The sequence below is a fragment of the Scyliorhinus canicula genome, chromosome 8, assembly GCF_902713615.1.
Source record: "Scyliorhinus canicula chromosome 8, sScyCan1.1, whole genome shotgun sequence".
NCBI classification, from domain to species: domain Eukaryota; kingdom Metazoa; phylum Chordata; class Chondrichthyes; order Carcharhiniformes; family Scyliorhinidae; genus Scyliorhinus; species Scyliorhinus canicula.
This window is the reverse complement of record NC_052153.1, coordinates 62,906,270-62,923,036: the sequence shown is the minus strand read 5'-3', so window position 1 is coordinate 62,923,036 and position 16,767 is coordinate 62,906,270. Positions and strand designations below refer to the sequence as shown.

Here is a 16,767-nt window from a genome sequence, read left to right as displayed (position 1 = left end):
CCAAGATAGTTTTCTCTATGGCTACTTGTAGACAAACATACTTGATTGTTACACTTTCGCAACCATTCTAAGAATTGCCAGAACTGTTATTTTCCATTGCAAAATAGGGAGAGGCAGAATTCCTGAGGGTGAAAGCATACTGGTTTACCTGCATCACATTTGGCACTGATGTGGAAAATTTGTTTGATTCCGTCATAGAATCTGGATATTCTGTTGAATTTAGAGATTAAGTTCAGGAACTCAATGTCATAGATGTACCATCTATTGCGTTCATGAGGAAATAAGCAATGTGATAAAACTGTTTTGCTCTATCATGCTGCTTTCTCAAATTTTACAAATTCTACAGTCACGCTGAATAGTGTGGCAGTTACCTGACAAATGCATGTCCAGACTGCACGTTGAGGGTTATCACAAATATTCTTAGAGCTTGAAATGAGCCAGTGCATATAAATTAAGTGTTGTTATCACTGTCACGGCCATAGGCAGAGCAGTCCAGGCAGATCTTCATTTACTAGTCGCACAGCTCTTTCGCTTGTTTGATGAAACACTCTCCATCTCATGCGGAGCCCCTGAATAAGATATTCACTGGATCTCAATGACTGGCTCCAAATTGTGATTTTTGAGTTCAATAGCTTTCAGGATGCATTTCCTCAAATGCTGCTGACTGTCCTGTCCTCCATCTGGCATCACTCCTTTACCTCCATTATAATTTCAAACAAAGGTATGCCTCCTGGGATACCATACCAAGTAATCACAACTTCTCACTATGGGTAGGGGAAAAAAAATCCCTGTGGGTTCACTGGCCCTCTATCTGTAAATCATGGTGGGGGAATATGGCAGGGGGCCAGAAAGTGGTTTCATGCCGGCGTGAATTTAGGGCGGAATCTTCTGCTGATGCCCGCCATGGCCGGTCGGAAAACCCATTAAAGAATGGCATGAATCTCATTTGCATTCCCTTAATGGGATGCAGATTTAAGCCTGACTTCACCTCCCCCATGACAGATTCTCCACAGTGCTGGAGGGAAAATACACCGGCGGGAAACACGTTTGTACAATGTAGCGTGCAGATGCCGGGACTCATTTGAGCAATACCTGGGGCTCCCTCCAGAGTACGGGATGGAGGCTGCCTGCAACCCTGCAACTCCACAGCAGTGGATCAGGGGTGCATCTGCAGGGGGACCTTCCGGCTCAGGGGTCCTGAAGATGGTCCATCTTCCAGCTTCAGAATGTTCCCAGATATCCATCTTCATTTTCAGGAGGTCCACCTTCTTTCTTCAAACATCTGTGATGTTGGTAGCTTTTTCTTCTTGACACCTGGACACGACTGCCAACTCCACGCCATCCAGGCCAGCTCCACCACTGAATACGACATGAAACATTCAGGCGCAGAATTAATGAGGTCGGGGCTGGAAAAATTGCCGTGTTTTTCCGCTGGTTGCCACAGAGGGAAACACGCCACATTCTCACCTCCGTCACGACACTTAGTCTCAAAATGGGAGAATTCCACCCACAATAAAAGTTCAGTTGAAGCGCAAAGCAAATTAAAATCTATTGCAAAAGTTCCTTTTTAGCTCCAGTAATTAGGATTCTAAATTGTCTTCTGTCTCAGGCTCCAAAGCAAATTATTTTTGTCAGTTTCAGTTCCAACGGGAAATAGATATGTCTCAATTAAATAAATTAAAGTTATCCCTAGTGCGTTGTGAAAGTTACTTAATTCTGGGTATTTTTGTAAACCAATGCCATAAGCCTGTTAAATATTTTTTAAATGTCTCAGTATGAGTACAAGAGTCTCAATGGATTTTCAAATTGGATTATTGCCAATAAAAGGACCCAGAATCCACCTTTCAAATTATAGAACTGCTAAACAGATATCCCAGAAATGCATAAAGAGTCACACAACTGCCCACACACAAGGGTTTCATGAAATGCTATCTGTCTAAGTCCCTTCAGGATGGTGGATGTTATCTATTTACTAACTAATATTTGATCAGAAGGATACCCAAATTTAAGGGTAACATTTACACGGAGAGATTTCACAAACGAGGCTTATACTCCCTGGAATTTAGAAGGTTCAGAAGTGACCAGATCAAAGTTTCTAGATATTAAGGAAAACATGGCGGAGTGAGAGAGAAACTACTTCCATTGATTTGGAGTCTTGGAGTCCATAGATGTGCAGATTAGGTGGATTGGCCATGTAAATTGCCCATTTAGGTGGGGTTGCAGGAATAGAGTGAGGGGTTGGGCCGAGGTATTTTGAAGGATCAGTGCAGACTTGATTGGCTGAATGGCCTTCTTCTGCTGTTGGGATTCTATGAACACAGGAAGCATTGCCTAAAAATTAGAGCTGGGCCTTCCCGGAGTGAAATTAGTAATCAATGATACTCACAAAATATGATAGAAGTTTGGAAATCACATCTGTAAATGGCAATTGATGCTCAGTTGACTGTTCATTTTATATCTGCGATTCTCTGGAAAAAATACCATGTAGTGAGCGGGAATTGCTGCGAGCGTCCCGGCGCTTGGCCCAGCGAGGCCAGCAATGCAATTCAGTGTTAATTGGTCCACTTAACGAGGCCTCACGGGCTTCTCGCCGCAAATGAAGGTTCAGAAGCTGATTATCCGGCACCGTTCCCCGCTAACAAGGTCGAGCAACACAAGCTGCACATGCTCAGCCAGCCCCAGCCAGCTCGCAATAATGGTGCCAAGGAGACCAGCCCCAAGATTCGGAGATGCTGACCTGGGGAGGCTCTTAGAATAAGTGGAGGCCAGGAGGGATGTCCTGTTCCCCCAAGGGACCTGGAGGGCGAGCCATAGGGCAGCCAGTGCTGCCTGGGATGAGGTGGTGACAGTTGTGAGCTCGGGGAGTGTGACCAGGAGGACTGGCCTCCAGTGCAGAAAAAAGGTCAATAACCTACACCAAGCAGTACGAGTGAGTAAACACCAACACCCCCCCCCCTCCCCCTCCCAGGATGCATCCACACCCCAACTGCCCATTCGACCCCCAACCCTCCCTCCACCCACCTCCCCCTTCAACACCCCCAAACCTCCTTCCACATCCCCCTCCCATCACTCTGAACCACGTGTGTGGCTAACGATGCCCCCTCTGTTCTCCCATAATTGGTGATAGAAGACCCAGACTGGTGATAGTGTGCCGGACTTAAGAATCCTCATCTCCTTCGAGGATCATGCTCCTGGAGGTGAGTGGTGTGGCCGAGGACAGGGCAGTCACCAACGCGAGGCTGGAGGATTCTACAGAGGTGTGGAAACATCAGGCTTCACCCGGAGGACCTATCAAACTTGAATTGTTATTGCCTTACTGACTGACCCATTCCTCCCATAAGTCCTCCAGTTGATGGCGCCATTCCGGCAGCACCCTCTCCTGCCTCCCACGGGACCACCTCAGAGGAGACCTCCGCAGATGCAACTGTTATAGTCGCGGCACAGCTGTCATCCCCACCCTCCACCAGCGCAGATACACACAACTCGTGGGATATGTTAGTGGACGGGCTTCAGGGGCACAAACTGGTGAGCACCACACTGCTGCTGATGTACATCAGGTGGAAGCAAGAATCCCCAGATGAGACAGCAGTTGGAGGGTTGCTGGATCCCAGGACCCAGCTGGGTCCAGCCTGATAATGAGCCTGTGGAACAGAGGTACCCGGAGCTGATGGAGATGATAGAGTTCGGCTGGGACATTCAGAGGGAGATGCCAGCATCACTCCAGCAGATCCATAGCCGCTTTGAGCAGTCCCAGAGGCTACGGGCGCAGGATATGTCGCCGGCAATGCATGGCACGGAGGCCAACACTGCTCGGGTGGCAACCACAGTGGAAAGCCTGATGCATGACGTCACCATTAGTGAAGGTGTCCAAGGCATCGCGCAGTTGGTGACGGCCATGGCTAAAGGTCTCGGCAGAATGTCCAACTCGGTGGGGGATGTCACCCAGTAACAGGCTGAGCTTGATGAGTCCCACTTTCAGATGGGCATGGCCAAGGCACTGTGGAGCTTGTTCCAGTCGCAGGTGGGCATTGCCGAGGCACTGCAGAGCATGGCCCGGTCACTGAGGAGTATCTTCAACACAATGATGCAGACCATAGGGAACCGCCAGGGTTGGCAGAGCCAGGTGATGCAGAGGCAGCCAGGGCTCGAACCAGCTGCCCCTCTGTCCCAAGTTGAATCCCAGAGTCCTATGGGCGCCGACGAGGAGTGGGCACTGGGTGCCAACCTGGACCCGTCCCATGGAGTGGAGGCGGTGGCCACAAGCTCCTCCGAATTCCACCTTTCTGATGAGGCCGCGTCTCGAAGTCAGCATATGGGACAGGGCTGCACGGGTGTGGATGTGCCGCCGACATGTGGCCTTTGGCCTCAGAACCCTGAGAAGAAGCCCGCCAGGGGCATCGAATGCCATGGGCGCAGTAAGCAGCTGGTTGCCTTCACCTCTGATGTGCGTCCTGGGGAGAAACCTGGACGTAGTGGTAGAGCTAGGAAGGCAAAGAATGTTGAGGATCACTGATGGCACCAAAGGAGGGTAGATAGAGGGTGGGGAGGGGGAGTGGGGGGGGGGGGGGGGGGGGGGGGGGGGGGGGGGGCGGCACGATTGGGAGAGTGGGGACTTTTTTTACACATTAAACACCCTTGTGCACAACCATTATGACTTCTCTGGCACTTTCTTCCGCAATGCATGCTAACTGATCTCTTGGCCCATCTCTCCAGGCATTCCCCTGTTCCCATGGCACCCACCCACCCCCCAGCCGTGGACATATCCCCAGATCTGTGTCCCATCCCCTGAGTGTTCGGATGTTGGCTGCTGCGTGTGTGGTGTTGCCTCACACAGTGTTCAAGAACAGTGTCCAGGCATCAAGGTTTGGTTGGGATGCTAGGCAATTACTCCCACATGCTACATGGCCCACCTACCCACGTGAATCCACTTGGCATGTGTGAAGTGCTCACTTGACCACGATTGTCAATTCCCTATTAACAATAGCCTTCAGCATGGCCAGAGGCCTCGGCAGTGGTTATGGACGGTCGTTGGGGCATATGGACAAGGGCAAGCTTTCCCCTGGAATGGGTAAACATGATCCACGGGTTGGCATGGCGGTCATGTGAGCAGTTGCCCCCCTCCCCTCCGGTTGCCCCCCACCCTCCTATGGCGGCCCAACCCGGCGGAGGGTCCCCCACCCCCTGCCGATCACAGGGGCAGCGAGCCCAGCACCCCCAGGCTCTTTGCCTGTGAGCAAAAATAGCTACTCACTACTTCAGCTCCCCACAGAAGTCCTTCCGCCAGATTCACATTTTTCAAAAGGAGTACTAATCGGTGCCAGCGTGACCACTTGCTGGAGAGGCCGCTGAATGAGACGAGGCCATTGGATATGGGGTGACTCTTGTTAATTGTATGGAAATTGGGCTTAAGTGGTGATAATTGGTTTCTCGCTATGCTACAGCGAGATCCCGATTTCGCCTGTGGGAGCACGCCGGTTACATCGCAAATGTTTGGCACCTGACGCCTTCTCATTTTAGGCATCTCCAGCTATTCACCAGCCACGCTTTGCTTGAGTGAGAGCATAACAAGGCCGGAGAATTGCGCCCTTGTAGATTTCTGTTCACCAAATATGTTAAGGGATATGAAAAAATATGGAGATAGGTACCAGTCAGCCATGTTCTTACTGAATGATAGAACAGTCTTGGGGGGGACTAAGTGTGCTTTTCCTGTTCCAATGTTCCTACCTTAAAATATAGGTCCAAGACAAAGGGCTGAATTTTAAGCACTCGCCCACTCCCGCTACCAATTTGAAATTGAAATCCAGCATTTTGCCTTCCCACTGCTGGCCCAATTCCCCTGACCTGTATGAATCGTTGAACCTAACAAGGTCTTGATATGGCCACCAGTTTTACTTGGACCAGTTCAACTGGTAAAACTGCCAATCTGATGGATAGAAAAATCACTTGTTCAACCAGCAGAATCACCAGTGATATCACCAGTTCAACTGGTTGCTGTGGGTGAGCTAGGCCACATTTCCCAGTCTCGTGTGGCACACTACGAATTAAATAAATCTTAAGGCAACAGGTTTAGATAAAGGATCTGGATCGGCGCAGGCTGGGAGGGCCGAAGGGCCTGTTCCTGTGCTGTAATTTTCTTTGTTCTTTAATATAGTGGCTGAAGTCTGCAAAGTATTGCAATGGAGTATATGCTCCTCTGTGTGTGAAGTTAAAGGAACAATTGTTCTCAAAATTAAAATTAATTTTTAAAGATATTAAACTGAAGGAAATATAAGGTAAGAGTTGGAAGGTTCTTGCAGAGAAGTGAGAGGTGGCAAAAGAAAAGTACTTTAATGCTCTGACGTATTGACCAATTATTGTATGTCCCTCACACAGTTTGGAATACCTTCCTTCCAATATTCTGCATGGTGGTGAATAAGAGAGAAATCATCATTGCCATTCCAGATGGAAGACTTACCTGCTGCTGAACGGGTACTTGTTGTACCACTTGGGCCTGCACTGCCTGCTGTCCTGCCACTGAGGTTTGCAAAGTCACTGTTGATGTGGTGTCTGAACCAGCCTCAGACGTCTGCATATTGGGCTCTAAAGGAACAGAAGAAAAGGAATCAGGATCCATTCATTCAAATATTGAAGTAATATCATGATGATGGTAAAAATTGATTATCTTTGGGAGCGAAAAGTCCACATTGGACACCACAGAAGCACTACTCTAAACTGTTAGGCTGGGAACGTTTCCATTTCTGCAGTCACCACAGAATCACAAATGGTGTCAGCACGAAAGGCAGTGTTTTGGCCTGTCGTGTCAAAATTCAACATCCCATTAATTTGAAAGGGCTGAAGGTGTAAGCCAAAGGAAATATCCCAACTTGAATATGAACTGATTTTTAAAAATGGGCTCCTCGTAGGCACTGAAAAAATGTGTGGCAAACTTTGATATTAGAAACATGAAATTCAGGGTTTTTTTTTGTTACTCCAAAGAGTCTAACCTGCCCCTTTTACCAAATATGTTACACTTGCACCTTTCAGAAGAACTCAATCTACCTCCTAAAAAATTATAACTTACAACTAGAAATCAATAACAGGATGCCGGAAATCTCAGCAGGTCCAGCATCTATTATGAGAGAAACAGAGTTAACATTTTGAGCTCTTAAGGACTCCAAATATTTAACCTTGTTTCTTTCCTAATGGATGCTGGCAGACCTGCTGAGCTTTTCCAGCTTCTTCTGTTCTCGTTTCAGATTCCAGCATCTGCCACATTTTGCTTAAACAAAAAATCAATATTTGTAGCCAAGCAAGATTTTGTTACTGTTGCGCTATTCTTCATCCACTAACACTGATATCCATTGCAGTCAGTCTTCAGTAAATGACCTTGTTACAAATTACTTAAAACGTGAAATGTAAAATTCACTTAAAATGATGGGGCAATCAGTCAAAAAAGATCTGCCTCTCAAAATAAATGCAGGTTTATGTTCTGCTATTGGACATCAATTGTGGAGTGGGATTTTTAGCGACAGTCTCGATGCCACATACATGGATGAGATGATTTCATACAGATGTACTAACAGTACAGCCCAATGTGCCACAAAAGACCTGTGCACCATGAATTACCAGGACAATAGTGTTTCCATATTCCCCTGTGCACCAATGGGCTGATGGATCAATCTTATTGCAGACTCTCATACTATCTCTCTGTAGTGATATCATGGTTGTGTTGTAATTCAACGATTGACCAGTGAATGTTAGAATCAGGTGACCTCAGACTGACTAGGGAGCTGGGAGAGGTTACTTGTGCATGTTCATACTGTTATTCATCTGTTGTTTTGCACATATTTAACCTACAGTTAATGGTAATTAATCGTTTATAGCTTTAGCTACAAGTATTCTTGTGATATAAATCAGGCCATCCAACAAGAACATTACATGGTATCAGAGCTGGATAGCATTAAACACTGTGAAAAACTATCACATCATCGAGTGAACCCAAAAGGTCCAAAGAGATTTTAAGATTTTGCAGACTGCAAGAATGAACCACATAGAGTCATTGAAGCCACCAATGAGTCTCAGGTTTCATGGTATGATAGACAGCAACCGGTGTGTGTTTAAACAACAACTTAATCTGTTTCTTACTGCAGTTAATTTAAGAGATCAATCAGATTAGCGTACGGTAGCGATGATCCTAACAGCGACAGGACTCAAAACAATTGCTGTGTTAAATACGTTTAAATTTACAAATAATGAAGATAGTAAAAATTTTAACGAACTAATTCGAAGATTTGATGAACACTGCACTCTCAGAAAGAATTAAAATTATGAACGCTATGTGTTTAGATCATGTTTACAGAAGACAGAAAGTCTATAGATCATTTCATCACTGACTTACAATTAAAAGCTAAAACATGTAATTTTTCTGTGGTGGAATCTTCCATGATTTGGGACCATATTGTGTTTGGTGTGAATGAAAATAAGCTGAGGGAAAGGTTGCTGAGGGAACCGGAGCTGTCTTTGGAACAAACAGTTACGATTTGTCAGGTTCACGAGCTAGCCGCACAGCATTCTAAAATGTTTTTCAGTAATGGCAGCGGCTTCTTGGAGTAAAGCACTCAGGTTGCTCCCCTTTTTCTAAAAAGGCGGGAAACTTGCGAAAAAAGGCAGGAAGTTTTCTACAGCTCCTCGAACACCAACAAACAGGTTAAAGATCAGGGCTGGGATTCTCCCCAACCGGCGGGCGGGCCGTACCGGTGCCAAAGAGTGTAGTGAACCACTCCGGCATCAGGCCGCCCGCAAGGTGCGGGATCCTCCACACGTCCGGGCGCTAGGCCGGTGCTGGAGTGGTTGGCGCCGCGTCAACCGGTGCCGAAGGGCCTCCGCCGGTCGGCGCGAGTTGACGCATGCGCAGGAGCGCCAGCGTGTTCTGGCGCATGCGCAGAACCGCTGCCGTGATCCATGCGCATGCGCAGGGGGTTTTTTCTCCACGCCGGTCATGGCGGAGCTTTACACAGGCCGGCACAGAGGGAAAGTGTGCCCCCACGGCACTGGCCTGCCCACAGATCGGTGGGCCCTGATTGCGGGCCAGGCCACCGTGCCCCCCCACCCCCGGGGCCAGATCCCGCCCCCCCTCCCCCCGAGGACTCAGCAGGCCGCCCTCAGAGCCAGGTGCCGCCAGTATGGACCTTGTCTAATCCACGCCAGCGGGACTGGCCGAAAACGGGTGGCCGCTCGGCCCATCGGGGCCTGGAGAATCGCCGGGGGGGGGACTGCCAATGGCCCCCGACCGGCGTGACCTGATCCCACCCCCTCCAAAAAAACGGCACCGGAGAATTCATCAGCTGGCATCAGAGCGGGAATCACGCCCCCCACCCCCGGTGATTCTCCGACCTGGCGGGGGATCGGAGAATCCCGCCCCAGGTCTAAGTATTTCTGTGTAAAAGATGTGGTCAAAGGCACAAATTAAGGCAGTTGCCAGCGTTTGGCAAGTTTTGTTCAAGGTACAAAGGAAAAAAATCACTTTGCTCAGAATTATTACTCTAAGCTCAACCCCAGGTCAGTCAGCACGGTGAAAGACACAGTCTCCAGTGATGAAACATGATTGTTTGTTGGAGTAATATCAGAGAGGAATAATTTTTGGAACAATCAAAACATTCTCCAGCACTTAGAAAAATGCAAACCAACACTCCATTTAAAATAAATGCTGTTGATGAGGACAAATGGCTGCTACCAGTTGAAGTGAACGGTCCAGTGGTCCAATTGAAGTTAGACACTGGTGCCAAAGCCAAGTTAATCAGCATGGCTGATTTTAAAAATCTAAAAATTCAGCCGATTAGAAGAAATCTGAGGGATTATAATGGTTCAAGCATTAAATGTTATGGTGCTTGTGACCTGAGTGTGGTGGTAAAGAACACAGTTTATTCCGTCCCATTCTATATTGTATCCGAGGGCTTGTATTCATTATTAGGTGATCAGTTAGTCCTGTGACGAATTAAGTCTAGTGTAGTTGGTGTATAGCATCCACAAAGGATTGGATTAACACTCCAATGATACTGAGAACATTGTCAGCAAATTCAGCGACGTGTTCACTGCTTTTACTGCACTACCATTCGTCAACGAGGTACTATCTAAAGAAGGTGCATTATCTAAAGCACTGATACAAACTATTAATAGTGAAATAGCTGAAGATGTAGATCTGCATGTCAATATAATTTCTACCCTACCCCCTGTATCAGGTACAAAACGACAAGTTAACAAGAAGCTAGAAGAACCTACCAATGGGGTAAATTCCATGGTATGTGTGAAACAAAAAAATGGGGTTACTCGTATAGGCATGGATTCCACAGAGCTTAACGAAAAAAGTGTACACACTGTAAAACAATCATTACAGAAAGCAATGAACAGCCAATCTGATCCATATCTCGCAAAATCACGTTACAAAGTGTTGCCGTTGTCACATGGTAGATCGCCAGCAGTGTTACTCATAAGTAGAAGGTTGCATACCACATTTCTATATTTGGAAAAAAAGGACGAGAATGCAGGAAATGCAAAACATTAAAGCAAAATAATAAGCAGTTCTATGATAGCGTGCCCAGAACTTTACCACCTCTGAGTACTGATGACGTTGTGAGGATAAAGGATTTAAGCAATTGGTCGAGAAAAGCCATTGTACTTGAAGTAGCACCTCGTTCCTACAATGTACAGACCGAGGAAGGGTTGGCTTTAAGAGGAAATCATTGCATGTTTTGAAAACCAGAGAAGACTTTCACAACAACGTGATGGATGACGAATCTATGTCAGAGTCAACGTCGACTGCAGTGTCAGATAGTTCAGCAGTTCCAGAGCATGAGAATGACATGGAGAACATTGAATCTACAAGTTCTGAGCAGCAAGATCAAACTTTGAGAAGATCTACCAGTCACAAGAAAACCTGATTGACTCAATTTGTAGATTTGGACTATTTGTACATACTATGCTTGCTGTTGTTATATATATATATATATACACACACACACATATATACCAAAGAGAAAATGCTGGAAAATCTCAGCAGGTCTGGCAGCATTTGTCAAAGCGTCCCTTTGTCCAGATGACCCTCTGTCATCTCGACTCGAAACGTTAGTTTTTTTCTCTCCCTCCAGATGCTGCCAGACCTGCTGAGATTTTCCAGCATTTTCTCTTTGGTTTCAGATTCCAGCATCCGCAGTAATCTGCTTTTATCCACGTATATATATCTACACACACACACATATATATATATGTTAAACCAGTCTTTAAAATTTTAAAGAAAAAATACTGTTAGACTCACAGGCTAATGCTGATGGGATGGAGAGCGACCTCTCCACCCTGTGCCCTGGCGTGGCACGGGGACCTGTTGGAATTCTTGACTCTTGAGAAGGTTAAGTTTGAACTGAGGGGAAGGATGGAGGGGTTCTACAATTCATGGGCATTATTTATTATGCACTTTCAAGAACTGGATAACATTGAACATTAGTTGGGGAGGGGGTTGGGGGGAAGGGGCCGTGTGTGTTAATGGTGACTATGGGTGATTCCTGATTCCCTTTTGTTATTTGTTTATGTTAACATGCGGGCTAAGGTTTGGGGTTTGGTGGGAGGATGGGATCATTGTTATTGATTATGGGGATTGACATTATATTCGCTACTGATTATTGTGTATTGTTGGTGGGTGTAAATTTGGGGGAAAATGTGAAAAAGGAGAATAAAATTATTTAAAAAAAAAAGACTCAGGCTAATGATATTACATGTAAATATACTGATGATAATGTATTAATTTATTACTTCAAAGGAAAGGGATGTAGTGATACGGTGTTGTAATTCACCGACTGACTACTAGGAGTTTCATTAGTATTTCAGTGAATGTTAGAGTCAGGTGATCTCAGACTGGGAGAGAGGTTGATTGTGCATGTTCATATTGTTATTCATCTGTTGTTTTGTGTATATTTGACCCACAGCTAATGTTAATAAATCGTTTATAGCTTTAGTTACAAGTGTTCTTGTAATATAAATCAGGCCATCTGACAGGAACATTACACCCTCTACTAACAAGCATAGTTTAAATATTAAAATAAGATCAATGGGGGGCGAGGGATCAAGAATTGACCTGGCATTTATGCATTTGTGGCTTAGCTGTTTGCACATCAACAAGAATTCATCAAACTAATCAATAAAACCTGTCCAGTTCTTATTAGAATTGCATCCAGTAGGTATTACACTGAGGTCAAGCCGTCTCAGGGTGTGAGACCTAACCTTTGTTCCTTTCATGAAGCTTCTATTAATCTCATTCTAGGACTTGAGAAAATAATCTAAAACAGTAAATGGAATAAGGAAGTTATACTATATTGACAAAGATGTATTCTGTCAGATTGTTTGTTAACATTAAGGCTTCATTTACTTTTTCATAGATCATAAAACATACAGTGCAGAAGGAGGCCATTCGTCCCATCGAGTCAACACCGACCCACTTAAGCCCTCATTCCACCCTATCCCCGTAACCCAATAACCCCTCCTAACCTTTTTGGTCACTAAGGGCAATTTGTCATGGCCAATCCACTTAACCTGTACGTCTTTGGACTGTGGGAGGAAACCGGAGCACCCGGAGGAAACCCACACAGACACGGGGAGAATGCACAGACTCCGCACAGACAGTGACTCAGCGGGGAATCGAACCTGGGACCCTGGTGCTGTGAAGCCACAGTGCTACCCACTTGTGCTACCATGCTGCCCTAGTGAACATAGAAAATTCCAGAAAAGCTGAGGTTTTGTCCCTGTTTTTTGGACCAACGTTCATCTCTCAATCAACAACAAAAAATTAACAGGTCATTCATAGATTCAAAAACAGCTTATTCCACACTGTTACCAGACTCCTAAACAACCCTCTTGTGGACTGATATGATATCTTTACATATCCTCTCCACTGAGTAGTACTACTCTCCTGTATGCTTCACCCAATGCCTCTGTCTATGTATTTACATTATGTATTTTGTGTTTGCCCAATGTATTTTCTTTTCATGTATGGAATGATCTGTCTGAGCTGTACGGAGAACAATACTTTTCACTTTACCTCGGTACACGTGACAATAAACAAATCCAAATCCAATCTCACTCCTTCATTGCGTACAAAATAGCTGTCATAATAACAGTTCCTGCACTTCAAACGTAGTTCCGCAGTTGTAATGCGGTTTATAGTATCTAATTATGTGTGATAAAGTGCAAAGTAAATGTAATTTATTTTTCTTTCTTCCCAGGCGCTGCTTTGACAACTGTTTACTTTTATGATGTGCCAGTGTCTATTTTCTGGCTCCTTGACAAAGCCACAGTTTTTTCTTAATATTCGTTCATGGGATGTGCCTATCCCTGACAGCATTTAAGAGTCAACCGCATTGCTGAGAGTCTGGAGTCATATGTTGGCCAGAGCAGGTAAGGGCGGCGGATTTACTTCCCTAAAGGATACGTGTGAACCAGATGGGTTCTTACGACACGCTATAATGGTTTCATCGTTGTTTCCAGATTCCAGGTTTCTGGATTACTAGCCCAGTGACAATACCACTACACCACTGCCTCTCCGTTACTGCAGTATTTTGGTCTCCGTTAGTAACCATATACCCTCGGGTCTCCTATTGAAGACCTGGCTCTCTTTGACTATTTTCTCCTCTCTTCTTGCAATAACAAAATACTTGAGACACTGGTGCTCCCAAACCACCTATTACGTCACTCTTTCCTCCAGTACTGTCAATCCTAGGACCCTTCCCCTGTACTGCCATAACAGCATCAAGGTTTCCTCCAACTTACTGTAAGGAACAACAGGAGAAATCTGCTAGTTTTTACTGAAGAATTGATAAATATGTTTCTTGGCATCCATTGTCCAAAATTGAATTGTATGGTATGGGTGACATTATACAAATGCAAGTGCTTCTGCCAAGATTTTTTGGGGGGAAATAAAAGGAAATTAACACTTTTGAGATCTGGTGCCAAGACACAGTGTGCCAGAAATATGCTACAATCATAAACTACATAGCAGCTTCTCTGAGAATTTGTCAGTGGCAAAGAACCTTCCTATTGCTGCCATTGTAACACCAGTATGATTTCAGATGGAGCATGCAGCAGGATATTGTTGTTTACAGTCTCTGAAACACCATAGAAATACATGCTGTGTTCAAAAGATAAACCTTTAATCACTAAAATATTTACATCTTTTTAGTTCCAAATACTTTTTAAAATTAAGTATTTTTAGAATTAAAACATACTCATTTTGAAAGTTGTTCCAATAATATAGTCTTTTTTCCTGCATTTCTTAAATGGAAATTGGATCGATTTTAGGTTTTTCAATTTAAAAAAAACTTGGCTCAAATCAGACTCAGTCTTGATGAACATTCTCAGCCTTACTACACCGTATTTATTTTGTGTCTAACAGCATAATATATACAGTGTTCTCTGTGTGTGATACACAATTTATCAATATTCATTAATGGCCAAAATAGCTACATTTTATAATATGCTCGCAGCAAGCCCCGAACAACTTAGCGTAAATTAGTATTCTTAACCAACTCCATCAGCAAATTCACCCTCCTATGCCTATCCTCCCATATCATACCCCCCTTTCCGTGCTACCCCATCCCGTGCTATTCCATCTTCCCATCTCATAGCATACCATTGTTTATTCCTATGTCACCCTCCATAATCATCCTCTACCACCATCACATTCACATCAAATATTGTTCTATCTTTCCCATACCATTGCTCCAAAGCCATCCTGTTCCCCCATGCTATTCCTATCCCATGCCATCTATTTCCTCAAGTACCATCCCTATCTCACACATTTCCACATTAATCCTGACCCCACTCCCCAAATGACATCTTTAAAGACAACCAATTAAAATCAGTCAGATCTGTTATACCCAAACTAAACACAAGGCTGTACCAAATCATAAAGTGGAACAGGAATTAGGGGGAAGGGGGTGCACGCCTTTCTGGGTCAGACCTGCTGAAACTGGCTGTCCATCCTTACACTGTCATCCTTCTTCTCCTGCCACACCTCTGATGTCATCCCCTCCTTCTCACTCCTCCCATGCCGTTCCAAATCTGTGGTATTTTGTTGTTTCCATGCCAACACTTTCATTCCCTCCCCACCATCCTTTGCGGTGTCCCTAATGCCATTTCCATACCCATGACATTCACCTACTTTGCCCATGCTAACTCTTCTCTTTTACCCTGCCCTCCCCCCACCCCTGCAAATTCCCCAGCCGTTAATGGGTTTCCTTACCTTCCCGTTATTCTTGGCCACACCATACCCACCATCACATCCTTCTACCACCAAACCATCCCTCCGTCACAATAGCTTCCCACCCCTCCATCCAGGATGACTTTGTTGTTGGGTTCCCTTTACTTGGCGCTGTTCTTTTTCTCCACCAACCCTACCATCCATCCCACCACCAACCATTGACATGCACATGTATCACACATGCCTCTGTATGCACATGGTTCCACCAACAAATCAACCCATTGACCAATCAGAAGTGTGGACAAACAAAAACTATGGAATAGTCTGTGTTTTAGTTTCAAAATTCAAAGACAAAGAAGTGCTCGACCTCACACTAAGTGATATTAAACAGAATGTACTGGTACCTCACAGCTCCCGATAAACTAAATTTCTCCCCGAAGTCCTCATTCTTCTTAATAGTTTTCAAATAACATTGATTTGATGTCACTATCCCTGCCAGTTTTTGCCCATTCCCACTTCTTAAATTCTTTTGCATACAATTTTAAAATACTTGTTTAACGTGTAAATCTTTTACAGTGAACAGAAAAAATATATATTTTCTATCTTTTCTTTTTTATCAATTAAGAAATAACTACACAGCACATATACAGCATTGAGGAGTCATAAAATGTTTTTTTGCAAGTTAACACTTTTTTAAAAAGTGTGAACACTTGTGATGAATGCAGGAATTTCAGATATATTATATTATATGCATTTGGTGCAGTAAGGGCAAAATGCCTGGGTGCGTGTGTGTATGACTGCTGCGGTAGTGTTTTAAAAAAAATCCTGGTTTGCAAGACAGCTTAGCATTTTGGGAGCCAGAAGTCCAATGAAGGCATCGTAAAGGTTAGGCTAATAGATTTTTGTTTGGATTAGAGGGTTCATTGCAGACATTTTGTGTTTCAACTTGGTAAGATCATGTAGCTAATGGGAGGAGCTAGAGTACCAGGCATTGTGCAGAAAAGCAGGCATTTCAGTTGGGAGCTGGAAGAGCAACTATGAAGTCAGTTTCTGAAGACTTCATTTAGAGATACTGAATTGTTCTGACAAGTTAAGGTTTTTACTTTAAAGCAGTCAAAAGATCTCTTTCTCAAAGTGGAGTATCCAGGCATCTCTGTACAGCAAGTATTCTAACTGTACTTAAAACTGGATTGGGATCCAAGATAGTTCTGTTGTTTGAATGGAAGTAAAGATAGCAGTTAAGGGTTATTGTGTCACTGTAGCATTGTTTAAGGGGTAATTGTAAGATCATTCCATAGTTTTTGCACCTCTTTGTAATTTCCCCATTACTTTGCTCTTTATCTTTCCCACTATTGATGGTAGCCTTTAGAATACACCCAGTAACATAATAGTTCCTTTATTGTTTCTTAGCTCTAACAGATTATGTCCTTGATCTCTCTAGGACAGTCATTTTCAAACTCTCAAAAAACTACAGTAGATTTGTCAAACGTGATGTCCCTTACATAAATCCATGTTGAACGTGTCCAATCTGTTGATATTTTCAAAGT

At 44.5% G+C, this 16,767-nt stretch overlaps 1 protein-coding gene across 5 annotated transcripts in view; it reads right to left on the bottom strand.

Moving 5' to 3' along the window:
• The window catches only part of rfx3 (regulatory factor X, 3 (influences HLA class II expression)), a 572,273-nt gene that overhangs the window by 289,609 nt on the left and 265,897 nt on the right, over window positions 1-16,767 (bottom strand). For 4 of the 5 annotated variants that reach the window (XM_038804657.1, XM_038804659.1, XM_038804656.1 and 1 more), the window contains one exon: window positions 6,455-6,579. In XM_038804657.1, coding sequence (XP_038660585.1) covers window positions 6,455-6,571 — 117 coding nt within the window. In that variant the 5' untranslated portion in view covers window positions 6,572-6,579. Of the gene's footprint in view, window positions 1-6,454; window positions 6,580-16,767 lie in introns of those variants that run through there. The other variant, XM_038804660.1, reaches the window with a different exon arrangement.